The 17,910-nt window shown below is 37.1% G+C and overlaps 1 protein-coding gene across 11 annotated transcripts in view; it reads right to left on the bottom strand.

The window, feature by feature from the left end:
* Nucleotides 1-17,910, bottom strand: part of kdm4b (lysine (K)-specific demethylase 4B) — a 311,868-nt gene that overhangs the window by 257,809 nt on the left and 36,149 nt on the right. For 6 of the 11 annotated variants that reach the window (XR_004221360.1, NM_203733.2, XM_031897121.1 and 3 more), the window contains 2 exon segments: nucleotides 11,280-11,455; nucleotides 6,608-6,722 (listed from right to left, as the gene is read on the bottom strand). The exons of 1 other annotated variant lie outside the window; for it this stretch is intronic. Coding sequence is in view for 9 of the 10 variants with exons in the window: in NM_203733.2 (NP_989064.2) it covers nucleotides 6,608-6,722; nucleotides 11,280-11,455 (291 nt within the window). In the remaining variant the exon portion in view is untranslated. 11 annotated transcript variants of the gene reach the window in all.

Raw genomic sequence — 17,910 nt, 5'->3', positions numbered from 1 at the left:
TGGCTTGGTACTTTGAAGTAGAAAGGCATGGGTACCCATTTTAAATTGGGGGGAATGTGTACTTTCCAAACATGTATGGCTTTCTGTGGTGAGCGTACTTTTTTGTACGTTATCCCACATGAGGGATGTAAATGTGTTGATTTTGCAGAAGCTGAAATGACAGAAATGATAGCTCATATGGGGGTATGTTCACATTGGGGCCCCTACATGCTACATACTTAGGTAAACCTATACATTTTGCTTATCAAACTGTTCAATGGACCCCTGGTTTTCATATTTAGGGTGTTTTGGTTGGTTACTTTATGACCTGTAAGATACAATAGACTGGAAGCTTTGAAGCAATTTTTTAAAAAATTTCACAAATTTTGATAAAAACCATTAACTCTAGGAACGCATTGCAACTTGGTAGGTTGGGGTAGACAGATAGTTCTGCCTATTCTGGAATCCCCAGACCGCTCTAGTCCTTGCACTAGATGCGAAAAAAGCTTTTGATAGAGTAAATTTGCAATATATAGAATATACACTTCATAAATGCAAACTACCATTTGTCTTTATCAAGGCAATAATGACCCTATACACAGTACCTAAGTCTCTATCAATGGATTTTTGGCCCAAGACAAGGTTGTCCCCTGTCTCCATTAATTTATGTTGTAACTATTGAACCAGTAGCTCAACTAATAAGACAACATAAACACATTAAAGGTCTCCAAGTAGAGAATAAAGAACATAAAATTACCCTATTTGCAAATGATGTGGATTTAATAATCACTAACCCTATAAAGGCTACAGTTCATCTATTTGATGCTCTAGAAAATTTAGCAAAATTTCATATTTTTAAACCAAACCATTCTAAAACACAGGCACTTCCTTTTTAAATTGCTTTAAACACGTCAACTATTAAAAAAGTCAAAAGCAAATTCAATTAGGATTGATAAATGCAGAGCATTAAATATCTAGGAATCAATCTGACTTCAAAAGTCAGTCAACTTCATAAAGAAAACTATAGCCCGTTATGGAATGACATTAAAACAGAGTTCTCAAAGTGGAAACCTCCTGTATATTTCATTGTTAGGAAGGCTAAATGCATGTTGATTTTACCCAATGTTGATTTTACCAAAAATTCTATGTCTTCTTAGAACCATTCCTATTGTAATCAACAATTCATACTTTACTCAGACGCATGTAATATAACTTTAAAGACCTTTATACTTTATAAGACCTAAAATTTCAGTCAAAGATGTTTAAACATTTAAAGCAACCCTAAAGACCTGATCAACAGCTAACAATAGGCCTGATATAACTATATTCCCACTGCTACTACATCTTTCAACTCGACTAATTAATCCCAGAATTGCAACTTGGTAAGTGGGTTAATAATGGTTTTACCAATTTATGGCAACTGTTTGATAAACACGGACTTAAACTAATCAAATCAATACAAAATCAATTTTATAAATATCTAAAAATAAGTTACTTCCTTCAAGCAAAAAAATTATCTCAAAAAGCCAACTAAGTTCGAACTAAATTGTGCAAATTCTCCAAGTGCCACAAAAGACATCAGTTTCATCTGATGAAAACAATTCAAAATGGGCTAAAATACTCAGTGTCTAAATCATAAAGAACTTATAATAAAACTAAAATTCAGATGGTGTTGGACACCATCTCGACTCCACAATATCAGAACATTTCGGACTCTTGCTGGAGACTTTGTGGAGAAACTGGATCCTTACTTCATATATGGTGGAAATGCCAAACTGCTAAAACTTATTGGTCAAAAATATTCAAATTAATTGAAGATATCTTAAAATGTCTGATACTCAAAATACTTATACTAGCAAGTAAAATATTATTGCTAAGATATTGGAAACAACAATATCTTCCCAACATTAAGGAAGTTAATAAAAATGGATCATTTGAAATGATGTTTAAGAGCTTAACAAAAAGGTTTCTAAAAACATAAAAAACCTTGAAATCATGGGATATGGGGAAAGAACCTTAGTAGGCTAGCACTAGATACCCTTTAACTACCTAAAGGGAGAGGGGGCTTAGCCTTTCCTGACACGTTCCTATATTTCCTATCGGCACAACTTGCGCACTACAGGCAAATGGTGTAAGAGAAAGCAGAAATATGTATATACCACCTATGGGAAGCTGTAACACAATCCCATCCCATTCAGGGGTCTATTAGCCAAACGCCCAGTGGCGAGGTGTACCAAAAATAAGTCCATCTAGCCCTGCAACAGAAAATATGGCGTGTAGCTTACCTATCAATTAACTCTAGTGACCTTCACCCCCAAACCCCAGTGGTAAACAATGCTGAGTTCCCAACCCTAAAGTTTAATCAATTACACCCAGTGTAGATTCAGCATGACCTGTTTACCCTAGGAAGGTTGTGGGGGAGAAACGATGCAGTCCCGATATATCCAAATTCCTTACGGGGGGAAAGAATGAGGGGCTAATATCATGGCTGTATAAGGTCTTCCTACAACATAAAGAACACAAAAATGTGTCTAAACCACAAGTCAACTAGGAAAAGGACTTGCCAACCCTTACTGATACCCATTGGGAACAAGTACTCAAGGCCCCCTCCCAGGTCTCCATGAGCTATACATACGGACTGATACAGCTGTAAATAATCCACATGGCCTACCTAACTACTGTAAGGCTGCACAGAATCGACTCTAACATATCACCTCTATGTAATAGATGTGGGCAAGAACAAGGTACACTCTTACATACACTGTGGGCCTGTACAAGGCTAAACCAGTACTAGGCAGAAATCCTGGATACGCTTTCCGAGCTAAATATCCCAGTCCCTAGAGAACCTAAACTCTGTCTGGTGGGCATTACCGCATCACTAAAACTACCAGACATAAAGTTCCTACAAAAGGTGCTATTCCTAGCCAGGAAATGGATCACCAGGTTCTGGAAATGCCCTGATCCTCCAACGTATGACCAGTGGTACAAGTCAGTTGGGGATTTGTGTAAAATAGAAAAAGCTGCATACATAAAAAAAAAAAAAAAAGAAAATTACAAAAAATACGTAGGAATATGGAGTAAATGGAATAAAACTGTAAGCGAGAGTCCACCACAATAATGTACTGTAAAATAAGCTACTGTAAATACCATACAATATCTGCTTCTAATGTGTTATTTGCTTCTAATGTGCAATTTAACCTCATTTATTAAGCTCTGTATCATCTCTGTCATGTATTAATTTTAAGCCAAATATATGTTTTTCCATTTCCAATCTTCAATAAACACACCTGAGTAAAAAAAAAAAAAAAAAGTAGAATCTTTATTTTATAGATGGTGGACCTTTATCCACCATAGTGGATAAACATTTAAGTCCACAAATGACCTCTAAACTGCAACACTGTGCATTATAGGTAACAGAGGTGACAGTAACATAAAATCTGAGTAACAATAATAGTTAACAGGCTCAACCAATTTATGAGATGTTATCAGTATAATAAAGAAGTCATTTTTACTAATACAGGTATAGGACCCATTATCCAGAATGCTCGGGACCAAGGGTATTCCGGATAAGGGGTCTTTCCGTAATTTGGATCTCCATACCTTAAGTCTACTAAAAAATTAATAAAACATTAATTAAACCCAATAGAATTGTTTTGCATCCAATAAGGGGTAATTATATCTTAGTTGGGACCAATTACAAGGTTCTGTTTTATTTCTACATAAAAAAAGGAAATCAGTTTTAAAATTCTGAATTATTTGCTTATAATGGAGTCTATGGGAGACGGGCTTTCCGTAATTCGGAGCTTTCTGGATAACGGGTTTCCGGATAAGGGGTCCGATACCTGTATAGTGTAAGAAGTTCATCTTGGTGCACTGTGGATGGTTATATAACAGTCCATTTAGTTGCTGGCAAGCCCATTTGAACAGTCCATAAAATCTAATTAAAATTGGAAAAAAGCCAAAGCTAAATTGAAATTACTTGCAGCTTGCACAAAGAACATAGCAATTCAGCCTATTCAAGGCACTAGCATATTGTTGAAAGCAAAATGTGTTTATTTTTTCAAGAATACATATATGTATATATATATATATATATATATATATATATATATATATATTACCTTCATAGTACAAAAACAAACATTGCCAGCATTTACTATAAGACTTAGAATTAAGAAGAGCACTTATTTAACAGAATGTATGCCACGATTAAGCTTTATTGTAGACTACTTTACATGACATGTTTCGAGGCCTCGTGTGTCCTTTCTCACACTTGAGTGTTGTGTTAAAGAAACACATCTGTATGGCTGCCTTCTCTTTTATAAACTAGAGAGTACTATATAGCCTATTTCCAAAAAAATTGCATGATTTGCAAACTATTTAAAGGAGAAATGCCACCCAGACATAAAAAGCTGTATAATAAAAGTGATTTGCAAATTAAACACAAAACCTAAATTTTTTTTTTTTTTTCAAAAATGTTCATACAATGGCATCTGTGTGCTTGATGTGATTGTGAATTCCAAGACTAAAGGAAAAATTAGTTATATATTATAAATTATTTTTTAAGGAGAGATGTCCCCTTTATTTTACAGTACAGGTATCGGACCCCTTATCCAGAAATCCATTATCCAGAAAGTTCCGAATTACAGAAAGGCAATCACCCATAGACATTTTAATCAAATACTTCACATTTTTAAAAATTATTTTCTCTGTAATAATAAAACAGTACCTTGTACTAAATATATATTAAATCCTTATTGGAGGCAAAACAATCCTATTGGGTTTAATTACTGTTTAAAAAATGTTTTTAGCAGACTTTAGGTAGAAGATCTGAATTACAGGAAGACCCCTTATCTGGAAAACCCAAGGTCCCGGAGCATTCTGGATAATGAGTCCCATACCTGTACAATGAGAACATCAAATGCTAAAACTAAGAAAAGTTATAGTTTACTGAAAAATAAATGCTTCTTGTTTTGAATTTGATGCCAGCAACAACTTTCAAAAAGTTTGGGCAGTGGCATATTTCCCACTACATTGCATTCCCTTTTCTTTAACTAACACTCTGTAAATGTTGTAAATATTTGGGAAGTGAGGAGACCAGTTTCGGAAATTCTGAAAGTGAACGGCTGTCCCATTCTTGCCTAATATTGTATTTTACTTGATCAACAGTTCAGGGCATCTTTGTAATATTTTTTCATTTCATAATGCACCAAATGTTTTCAAGGGGTGACAGGTCTGGACTGCAGGCAGGCAAGTTTAGCACCTGAACACTCTTATTGCAGAGTCATGCTGTTGTAATATGCGCAGAATGTGGTTTGGCATTGTTTTGCCAATTTATGCAAGGCCATCCCTTAAGTTGTCTGGATGGCAGCTTATGTTGCTGCAAAACCCTATATGTATTGTCCAGCATTAATGATCCCTTCACAGATGTGCAATGTACTCATGCCATGTGCTCTAATCCACCTCATACCATCACGGATGCTGGCATTTGAACTGTAAAATGATAATAAGCCAGTTTCTCTTTAAATGAGCTTGGGCCCAGAGAAGGCGGCTGTGTTTCTGGATCATGTTTATATATGGTTTACATTTGCATGGTACAGTTTGAATTTGTATTTGTGGCTGGAATGACAAACTGTGTTCACATAAAATGGTTTTCGGAATAGTCCAGTGATTTCAACTATGTAATTGTGTCTGTTTTAATGCTGTGCTGCTTATGGGCATATTTACCCATGCAAAGTGAGACCAGACCCAATAAAACTACAAACTTTTTTTATTTTATTTTTTTTACATACATTATGACATAAATTTTCCGGTCTTTTGTTGAACTTTCCAACTTATTTAAAATATGTTTCTGGCATCAAATTCAAACTGATAATATATTTTTCAGGAAAAATAAAATTTCTCAGTTGACATGTTGTCTGTACTATTTGATAGGAAATATAGGGTTTAAATGATGTGCAAACCACTGTATTCTATTTTTATTTATGGGTTACAGTTTCCCAACTTTTTTTTTTTTTTTTTTTAAACGGGCTTGTATAACAAAATACAGGTATGGGATCCGTTATCCGGAAACCAATTATTCAGAAAGCGCCGAATTATGTAAAAAGCCTCTCTTCCATAGACTCCAATTTAATCAAATGGCTCAGAATTATAAAACTGATTTGCTTTTTCTCTGTAGTAATAAAACAAGACCTTGTAATTGACCCCAACTAAGATATAATTAATCCTTTTTGAAAGCAAAGCCATCCTATTAAGTTTAATTAATGTTTAATTGATTTTTTAGCAGACTTAAGGTATAGAGATCCAAATTACGGAAAGACCCCTTATCCGGAATAGCCTTGGTCCCGAGCATTATGAATAATGGGTCGAGCACCTGTACATGGTCTGGTCTCATGGACAACTTGGTCCTATTAGTAAATGTAACTGTTGATTTAAACTAACATGCAACAAGCACTTGTAATTTGCAAATTTGAACCCTACATCTGAGGTCAGTGATAACATCCCCCCACTTTTGTTCTGAGTTTTAATGTAGCTTTTAAAGCTGGAACTTAGAACTGCTGCTAAATACATTATGTTAACCTCATCAAAATTTTAAAATTGAAAGGGGGAGGGGCAAAGAAAGACTTACACTGTCATAGAGAGAGCCACTTATATCTGCTCCATATATGGGGGAAACAAAAGTCAAATTCTTCCAATATTTGCGCTCCAAATCATCAAAATCTTGATGCCGTGGTGTGCAGTACCTGGAAGTAAAAAATACATGCTGTAATACAATAGTAATATGGATTAATATAAAGTGAATTATTTTAAACTGTGAGAAGGAGTTTAAGTTATTCTTTGTTTAATAGAAAGCCATGATAAAGACTTCAGCAGGGCCTGTAGAATTCTGAGGAGAATTCTGGCAGCAGTGTTCAATACAGACTGTAGGAGGGAGAGATAGGAGTTGGGGAGGCCAGTTAGTAGCAGGTTACAATAGTCTAGTGGGGATAGGACGAGATCATGCATGAGTGTAGCAACAAAGTGTAGAGGTAAAACAACAATGGAGTATAGAGCCTTGCGGGACCCCTACATTTACATAAGAGACAGTGAAGGATCATTTAGAAAGGTAAGAAGAAAGGCAGGATGCAACCTGATTGCAAATACCAAGAAGACAGGGTGCTAATGATTTACAAAATATATATAAAATATGCATGGAAGACTGTCCGGACCTTTTGCTGAGAAGACTTTTATAAAAGGTAATAGCAACTTCAACCACTTCTTCACAAAGTGTTTTTATTAGTTGATTTTGGTGCTACACATTTATAAACAACATTTCAGGGCAGCAGTTGGTGTGAGATAAAGGAAAACTATACCCCCAAACAATGTAGGTCTCTATAAAAAATATATTGCATAAACAGGCTCATATGTAAAACCCTGCTATATCTAAATAAACTATTTTCATAAAAATATATTTTTTACTAGTATGTGCTATTGGGTACTCCTAAATAGAAAATTGCCATTTTAAGAATTAAGGGCCAACTCCTAGGATCATATGATTAACAGTGCACACAAACAAGCCAAGGTACACACACATGCTATGCCACATCAGCCAATTAATGGACAGAGCTCTGCCTTTTGTTTCCACACTACTTCCTGTAATTAGAGTTGCATTATTTCTGGTCATTTTCTGGTATCTAAGCGAGCACACAGCCCATAACTAAATGGTGGATCAAGGGAAAGGATGTAAAATGGAATTATATACTGATATATATATTTCAGTTTGGCAAGATTCTTTAATAGGTCATTTAACATAATATAAACTATCTGCTGGTTAAGTATTCATTATGGGGGTATCGTTTTCCTTTACGTCAGAAAAGGGGTTAACTGTGTACCTGCCAGGCCATTCCTGGGGTTTTGCTGGCCCTCAGGAAAGTAATTAATACATAAAGTTTAATCTCTGGAAAAACTTCTTGGGGACCCAGACTGGGAAGCAGTGTACAATAACTTAGGTAAAAATATAATCTGATTTCACATTGTGAGGAAAAGTTTGACCCTAAAGGCTGTTACCACTTTAAACTGGCCAATAATCACTCAATGTTCTCTTCAATATTTGGTGGTAGGGCAAAATCTGAATGTTCAGAAATTTGGTAACCCATTAAAGGCCTTGAGTGGTGGAAGGATGGTCAAGGATTGGATCATCCTAACTAGTAGTTAGGCAGGTTATATATAGGCATTATGGTTGAACGTGATGGACGTTTGTCTTTTTTCAACCCAACTTACTATGATACTATGTAAGTGAAAGTAAAACTTACACTTATTAATAGTAAGGGGTCAGCTAGGAAGAAAAGTCACGATACTGAAGCTTGAATGCGAAACTTTCGTACTCGGCACAAAGGCTACGAAAAAGTCGCGACAAATCGTGCAAGTCGTAACGCTACGAAAAAGTCGCGACAATTTGCAAAACAGTCGTAAAGGCTACGAAAAAGTTGCGACAATTTACGAAAAAATACCGATTATTACGAAAAAAAAAACACATTCGGACGCCTTCGGACCGTTCGTGGATTAGTAAATCAGCCCCTTAGAGTTGCTGCGATGTTTGGGTGGGTCATGATTTCTTTTGGTAACTTTGATGTTCATGTCCAGAGTAAGTTTGTTAGTGGGATTTTAGTTTCTGCTTGTTCTGCTTCAACCATAATTTTGTGTCTTCTTTCAGATTCCATTGCAGGATATGTGAGAGATGTATCGCTTTGTAGTAAAGGTGGGTATCTGGTAGAGAAGCACCCTTTGAGTTTGGGTAAGGTAAGATGTGAGTACGTTATTCTTGGGTTTTTATTTGACCAAATAAAGTTTGAGAGAATGGTTTTCAGTTCTTTAAAGAAGGTTATTGGTATGTTAATTGGGAGGGTTTGGAGGACATATAGTATTTTTGGGATTGCGGTCATCTTGATTGCTTGGATTCTTCCTAGCCAGGACAAGCAAAGTTTCTTCCACTTGTTAAGTATGGCCGGGATGCTAGTTAGTAGAGGTTCTATATTGTCTTTGTATAGCTTAGACAGCTACTTTGTTTTCTGTTTTCCCTATTATTAGGCCAGAGACGTTTGGTTCAGTTTTATGGTATTCTAGAGAGCCGTGTCTGGTGCCACTGTGGATTTTTCTTGGTGGGGATAGAATTCCATTTGTTCTTACTCTAGCTGTTGGTCTGTCATACAGCGCCATTATTTGACCAATGAATGTCTCTTGGAATTCAAATCCTCTTAAGGCCGATTTAAGGTAGTCCCATGAGACCTGGTTGAAGGCTTTTTCTGCATTGGTGGTTAGGATAAGCAATAGTATTGCTCTAGATTTAGCATGGTGTATTAGGGCTATTACTCTTGTCGTGTTATCTTTTCCTTCTCTATTGGGTACAAAACTGCATTGTTCTAGATGCATTAGTTTGGGTATCAGTCTTCTCATTTTGTTGGCTATTAGTTTGGCATATATCTTGAGATCGACATTTATCAGCGAAACAGGCCTGTAGCTGCTGCAATGTTGTGGATCTTTGTTAGGTTTAGGGATGATGGTTATATGGGCTTCTTGTGCCTGGTGTGGTATTTTGCAAGTTTGCCCTACTGAGTTGAGGTATTCTAGTAGCAGAGTAATACGTTTTTGAAAGTCTTATAAAAGCATGCTCCATATCTGTCTGGGCCTGGGCTTTTGTTGTTTGAAAATGAGTTCATTGTGGTCAATAGTTCCTGTTTGATAAAAGGGGATTTCTAACCATTCTGCTTCCTCAGTTGTTATTTTTGTAAGGTTGGCTTTAGTGATGAAGTCTTTAATTTTAGCCAGCATTGTTTGGGAGCTTGCCTGTGGTTGCAGATGATATAATTCCTGGTAAAACTCCTGGAAACATTTGGCTATGTTGAGAGATGAGTGGGTTTATTTTTTGCAGGTTGTCTTTTATTGCATCAATATGAGTGTTGCTTTGTGTTTTTTTGAGTTGTCTTGCAAAGAACCTGTTGCATTTGTCCCCTAATTCGTATGCCTGTTGTTTGCATATAAGATAGGCTTTATGTGTCTTACAGCCTAGTAGTGTTTTCAGTTGTACTTGCTTTTTTTTTTTTTTTTTTGTTCAGTTCAGTCAGGGTTAAGGTAGCTAGAGTTTCTTTCCTGGTGTGTTGTTTTCTGTTATTATTTGTTGGAGTAGTGATTCTACAAAAGATCTGTTTTCCTTAGTGTGGATTGGGAAGTTCTTTCATTTCCAGTTGTATTCAGCTTTTGTTGAGTTTGGTATAGTAAATTCTGTGATCACTGGTGCGTGGTCTGAGAGGAGAGATACTCCTATCTTTGCTTTGTTGATCAAATAAAGCCATTCTTGGTTTATGAAAATGAAATCAAGTGGGTGTGGTTTTTACATTCGGCAGAATATGTATTTTCTGGACCCTTGGCTTTCATATTAAGGATATTTTTTCTTGGTACTTAATATTATGTGGGAGATATGATGCTTGAATGTGGAACCTTAAGGACATTTTTTCGATTTTTCATCTTTTTTTTATAGAAACTGCTATATTCAGAAAAGAATTGCTGCTTGGAACCTAGGAGTTGAAAGGCAAGGTTACCTATTTCGGCAGAATGTGTAGTTTTTAAAAAATATATGGTTGGGAGCTTTTGAACCTTAGAAATCTCCATAAAACTATACATATCAGGTATTGGCATGTTCAGGAGACATGAGGCTTCCCGTTGAATTTGTGTCCATAAAATAAAATATGTTTCTGGTATAGATTCCTATATCATGAAAAATATAAATTTTTCTTTTTTTTTTTTTTTTTTTTTTATTTAGAGTACTATTTACTAGATCAGGGGTGTCAAACTCAATCACATAAGGGGGCCGAAATCTAAAACACAGGCTAAGGGGTATATTTATCACAATGTGTAAAAAGTGGAGTAAGATGTTGCTCATAGCAGCCAATAGATGCTTTGCTACTGTTGAAATCTGATTACTGATTGGATGCCTTGGGCAACATTACTGGTAATGCTTCACTCCACTATTTACACAGCATGATAAATATACCCCTTGGTCTTAGTTACTATGTGAGGAAAATGGAAATTGATCAGGCTGGATGGTCAGACACACTCACCAAGGGCCACATAAAACAGCCAGCTGGGCCGGATTTGGCCCCCGGCCTTGTGTTTGACATATATGTACTAGATTATGTACCAGTTGTTAAAGCACATCAAATATAACAAACATTTGCAGCTAACGTTCTATTTTTTCATGTTAAAGACATTTTTCAGGTTTTATCCCTTTAGAATGTAAAAATAAATTTGTTTTCTACAGGCCTTACTTGTTGCTGTTAGCTAGTCTCCGGTACTCTCCCACCGTCATAGGTTTCTTCTGGATGTTGTACTGAGTGAAAAGGCCAGACTGGCCAGTTACTACTTGCTGAATGGGGGCTGGTATTACCATCTCATCCAAATCATCGTATGTACGTCGAGGACGCCACTCTTTTGGTGGTATCACCTGCAAAATAAAACTAAGCACTGCTACATACATAAAGAAAACTATTCTCAATTTATGTTAATATTTTCTTTTATTCTTCCTCTTTTCTTTTCACTCAACTCCCACTGCTGGGATTTGTTACGTTTAATGGGGCCCTGTCACCCTTAGAAATAATTCCAAATTGTTTTCCATTGTGTTTCTTAACTAAATAGACTTCACTTATATAAAGTATTTTAATTTTGTTTCCTTGAGCCTTGAGTTGCAGAAAGCAGGCAGGTGCCATTTTGTGGACACTGTTATTAAAGGCAGGCGTAATTTGAAAACGACTTTAATTATACAGCTTTTTATGTCTGGGTGACAGACATAAAAGGTCCCCTTTAATATTGAAAGAACTTTTTTTTATGTCCCTCTCAACCCATTATTTCATTTTACTCTCCTGTTTCCCAACCAGTAAATGCTGTCACATATTTACTACCCTTACTTGCTTTCTGTGCCTGTAACATGTACAGTTGAGTCCCAAAATTTATATACACATATGCTAAAGATACTCAAATTTTTTACTTCACTTTTATCATGTAACAATACATTGCCTGTGTTAAAAGAAAACTATATTCCTGCACATTGCAGATCTCTATAAAAATATATCACAAAAACAGCCCATATGGAAAACATACATTTTTATTATTATGGGCCACTAGACAATCCCAAAGAGAAAAAGGGACATTTTAGGTTCACCTAGCTCACATGAGGCACTGAGCTTACACATATTCATACTAGATTAAATCAGTCAATCAGTGGAAAGAAATGTGTCTTTTACTCCCACACGTCCCTTCCTGTTTCAGTTAGAACCTGCCATTATTTCCAGTCTGGTGATATCTGATGGACATCTGATGGACTACACAGACTATCAAAAAATTAGTAGAACAGAATAACCATTTTCTTGTAGTTATATTCCTAAATTAACACTTGTACTACTATTAATTTAAGATCCCACACTCAACACGGACTACTAAAACCCAAATGTTATAAGGCGGTTTCCCTATAACACAATTGCCCGTCTTCAATGGTTATAATTCCCCTTTACAATATAGCTTGGTAAAAAGGGAATAATTCAATAAGATGTTCTCCATTCCTATTATTGAAATCACAGGTAGGTACTTATTCAAATCACTATTTAATGGAGGAGAAAGGGCTAAATTAGACACCCTCCAGTGATTGTAATCGCTTACCTGATGCCCCTGGCAGTAATTGGCTCTTTTTGGTACATTTTGAGTCAAACTCTCATGAAACTGGCCAAAAACTGCTCTTGTTACGCTCCTTTCCTGGAGTTCCAGTTAAAGACTCTGTACTGTTTGCTAAAGAGCCGCCGGCTCTCACACATTCATTAGCTACAGCGCGTCCAGTTACTGAGGGCTTGGGGAGGGAGGTGCTTCTAGTGACGTCAGTTTGGCTGTGTGCAATCAGCATGTACTTGCACATAGATCCGCACCGTCAATCAGCCACCTGCCAGCTACCTGCCCACCGCTGTGCTGTACACTGCTCCGCCCTGAGAGACATTCCATCCTCCCCCCCCCCACCCTGAAAGTCTCCTTCTCCCCCTTGAGAGCCGCTCTGTCCTGCTTCCCCTGAGAGCCCTTCGTAACTTCTGACAGCTGCCCCTGCGCTGCTTATAAGAAACATTTGCTGCTTATAAGAAACATTCGGCTCTGTGCTCCTATCGGATAAAGAAGAACATTCCTTGTAAGCAGCGCATGGGCAGCTGTCAGAAGTTACGAACGGCTCTCAGGGGAAGCAGAACAGAAAGACTCTGGGAGGGGAGAAGGACAAAACAGCTCTCAGGGGAAGGAGGACACAATTAGCTAAGGGGGGTGCAGGCAGGGGGACAAACTTCTTTTATTTATGTAAAAAATAAAAAAAGGATTATAGTTTGCAGGGAGTTTTATCACAACTGTACAAATTAGTGCCATCAGCTGTGATATAAAGGGCCTTCCAGCAGGCCCCCATGAATAAACCTCTTTTCTCTAAAGAAAGTTATTATTTTCCAGCTGGAGTGCCATCCAACTTACATGCTTTTGTGTTATTCTCATTGAAAATAGGCCTGTCCTAATTGTCAGTGACGCAAAACTAATGCAGGGGAAGGATATTGCTTCTGCTGAGTTCTGACTGTCACTCAGAGTTATGATCACTTCCTGAGGCAGAATGAGAGGACACGCCCAGTCCTCATTTCAGCTCAGACGCAGAGGAGAAAGGATTTCTCTGCAGCTTTAGTATAATTACATTTTTAACAGTAAAATGTTTTCACTTTTCACTTTTATAGAAGCATTATATATTTTAGAGAAAGAGGAATATATTACCAAAAATGAATGAAGCAATATGTCTCCTTTAAGGGTGAAGACACACTGAGCTGCTAGTAGCTACTTAGTCATGGCTACTAAACTCCAGAAAGTGCCCTGCCTAATACAATGCTGGGAATTGCCTCTTCTAAAACACATCTTGATTAGACAACAGGGTTGAAAATGAAAATATAACTTCAACCACAGAAAGGTAGAACAGCAGGAACCAAGAAAGGATTTGGACACCATCTTTGAATTACAAACATCTAGTGAAGGTTTTAACAACCCAAATTGTAAAGATGATAAGACATAATATTTATTAACTAAGCAATGCAGGTCTTGGTGGAACCACAAATTTCATTCCAAGGGGATTAAATATTTCGATCTTTCCCACCTCTAATGAAAGATTTAAGCAGAAATATGAATAAGTGGTAAATTAATGTTCCTTTTAATTAAAGTAACAGTGTAAAAATGAAACTGGGTAAAATAGATAGACTGTGCAAAATAAAAAATATTCATAATATAATTAGGCAAAAATGTTATCTATGATGGCTGAAGTGAGCAGCTTACTAACATAAAACCAAAACATTATTTCCTGCTTTCAAATCTCTTGGTTAGTCAGTGACTTAAGGGGGGGGCATGGGACAAAACTGTTCAGTTAGTTTGTGAGCATGCAGGTCAGAAACTAACTGAACAGTTACACCTCCTCTTACGTCATTGATTGGTTGCTGACTGCTAATAGCTTAGAGAGCTGTGAAGCATGAAGTAGTGTTATGGCTATTATGTTAAGGTGGCCATACACGGTAAGATCAGCTCGCCTGGCTTGGATAATGGGGCTTGTTGGCTTGGATCTTCTACTGATATCCCCACCTATGAGTGAGCAATATCGGGCTAATTCTGTCATTTGGCCCTGGGGGGATTTAAAAAAACACGTATAGGTGACATCAGTTTGGGGAAAGGAAAAATCAAACCTTCCCGATCGAGATCTGCCCAATATCTAGGGATTATAAGGAGTACTATATGGATCAAGTCTATAGTTGGTCACATAGTTGAAAAAAAAATCAGATTCAGGGGGAGTTGAGGGCATGATACCACTAATCCAGATAAGAGAGAAATTATCGAGTGAGGTTTAATATAAACCCTTCAAAGCAGGGCCGCTCCAGTCATGAGGCAAGGTGAGAACCTTGAGAGCCTTTTTTTAAAAAACGAAAATTTGGCTCTGCTGGTAGTGAATTGGCCCCCTCTGGACACACTCAGCCACTAAAATTTTAAGTGCAGAGCGGGAGAGAGGGGGTGGCAGCAGCCCCAGGATAGCAGCTGCCTCAGAGGACACACAAAATATTCAAAATGAGGAAGGCTAGAGGATAGATCAGGACAGTTCAGTGATAGCACCCAGGGAGACTAAGAAACAAGATTGAAAGACAAAACCAAAACCAATTATGCCCTGACCAGAACTTACAAGAAAAGGAGCAAACATTAAAGGTGATTTAGGTCTCTGAGCATGTATTAACAGAAAAGCATATTAAAGTTTTATTTAGGGATCTCTCATTTTCAGATAGACAAAGGGAACAAGGCTTTAGCTACAATCTAAATACTTAAAACCAGCTTGGGCTGGTTAAAAACAAACAAAGTTCCACTTTTTAACTTTGAATATCACGACATGGAGACATGTGGCGTCAAACTCCTATTGCGTAGGCACGTGTCTGGATGCGCACCGACATACGAAGAAGTAACACTAACATCTAGTAACATAGTAAGTTGGGTTGAAAAAAGACATACGTCCATCACGTTCAACCATAATGCCTATATAAATCTCTGTCCCAGTATAGGAATTTACACCAATTTAGTAATTTTAAAGTTTATAATAAAAATACAGGAGGAAAAATAAGAATTGAACATGTCAACGTTTTTCTCAGTAAATATGTTTCTAATGAGGCTAGTGAGAGAATACAAGCGAGGGAATACAGGGTTATGGGAGATAGCTCTTAGTACAAGTTGATCCAGGGATTGGTCCGATTGCTATCTAGGCTTCAGGTGGGGTTTTTGCTTTTTGCCTTCCTCTGGATCATCTAGGAGTTTATAGGCAGATTATATATAGGCATTATGGTTGAACTTGATCGACGTATGCCTTTTTTCAACCTAACTTACTATGTACGTACTTTGTATGTAACTATTGACATGAAATTTACACCAGATGTCAGTAACAACCCAAGTAATCCACACATACAAAGAAATAAAAACAAGTATATGTGGAATAAAGTGGTATGTTCACATTGGGGCCGCTACATGCCACATACTTAGGTAAACCTATACATATTGGGCATCAAACTGTTCAGTGGACCCCTGGCGTTCAAATTTAGGATGTTTTATCTTGGTACCTGACACTATGTGGGAGATAAGATGCTGCCAAGTGGAAGCTTTGAGGGGATTTTTGGAAATGTCATCAAAATTGCTAACTTTAGAAAAGCTGTGTGCCTTGGTACTTTGGAGTAGAAAGACATGGGTACCCATTTTAGATTCGGGGGAATGTGTACTTTCCAAAAATATATGACTTTCTGGGGTGAGTGTACTTTTTACTAATTTTATCCCACATATAATGATGTAAATGTGTTGATTTTGCTGGAGCTGAAATAACAGAAATGATTGATCATATGGGGGTATGTTCACATTGGGGCCCCTACATGCCACATACTTAGGTAAACCTATACATATTGGGCATCAAACTGCTCAGTGGACCCCTGGCGTTCATATTTAGGGTGTTTTATTTGGTTACTTTATGACCTGTAGGAGATAAGATACTATAGACTGGAAGCTTTGAAGCAATTTTTAAAAAAAATCACAAATTTTGATAAAAACCAATAACTTTAGGAAAGCATTGCGACTTGATAGTTTGAAATAGACAGACAGTTGTGCCTATTCTGTATTCCCCAGAATCTATTCTTTCCAAAAATGTACAATTTTCTGGGATAAACCTTCTGTTAGTGGAAATTTTGTCCTTGAAATCTAAAGTATGCAGCTTTCTGGAGCAGTGCTTTGGAAATTTGGTAGTGTACTGCTGGGAGTTTTTGACCTATACAAGTGACAAATCTCCATAAAACTATATATATTTGGTATTGGCACGTTCAGACATGGGACTTTCCAAATCAGTTTTATATTCGTGCATAAAATAATTTTTGTTTCTTGTATGTGTGTTTATATTATGGAAAATTAGATTTTTTTTTGCATTTTTAGACATTTAGAAGCCTATATCTAGTTACAGAATTGGAATTACACAAAAATTCTACCATATTTTGAAAGCTTAGGTTGTTCTGAAAAAAACGATATATTGTTTTCCTGGGTAAACTAAAAGTCCCCCTGAGGAAAGGCCCCTAAAGTGAAACAGTGCAAAATGTTCAAAAACTGTCTGGCAATACAAGTTCCGCTTTGACCAAAACAGCTGGCAGTAAAAGGGTTAAATGTAGAAAGCAAGATAAAATGGCACCTTTTCCATCGTTTGCAGCACCAATAGTTTCTATTATAGCAGCCATCCCCTACTTAACAATGAAAGGTTAATATACATTAAAAGTAAGTCTAAAGGCATTCTTTTTAAGTACTTACTGCATATCTAAATTCCCAGATCCCTGCTTGCTTCTCTGAGATATGGTGCTGGCAGCCTACAGCAGTGTGAAGACTACAGTGACATCACTGAAATCTTTCTTCCCTTCCTTTAGGCTGCCAGCGGCAGCCTTCCTATTCTCTGAGCATGTGTGTAACTTGATCCTGTCTCCTGTTCTGAGCTACTCATGCCCACCAGCCAATCAGAAGCGGATCTGGCAGAGAGGAGGGGGGGAGGGAATGAAACACATGTGCAGCATGAAGCAAGGAGGGAAAGGAAGGGAGAATACCTTATTAGAGATGGCTGCGTGTTCTAGAAAATGTGAAGTAAGTGTGACTGAGTAAATATTTGATTAGGTGAGCCAAAAGTGTGGCGATTTTACTAAACAATAGGAGGACTATTGGGCAGTATGCTTTTTAAATTTTGACTTGCATTCTCCTTTAAAGGATTGGCAACAGGCTGAAGAAACGTTCTTTATTCAGCTATTGCAGGGTTCTAATACTAAAGGAGAATGCAAGTCAAAATTTAAAAAGCACACTGCCCAATAG

This window comes from Xenopus tropicalis, chromosome 1, assembly GCF_000004195.4.
Source record: "Xenopus tropicalis strain Nigerian chromosome 1, UCB_Xtro_10.0, whole genome shotgun sequence".
Taxonomy (NCBI): Eukaryota; Metazoa; Chordata; class Amphibia; order Anura; family Pipidae; genus Xenopus; species Xenopus tropicalis.
This window is presented reverse-complemented; position numbering and strand designations above follow the sequence as displayed.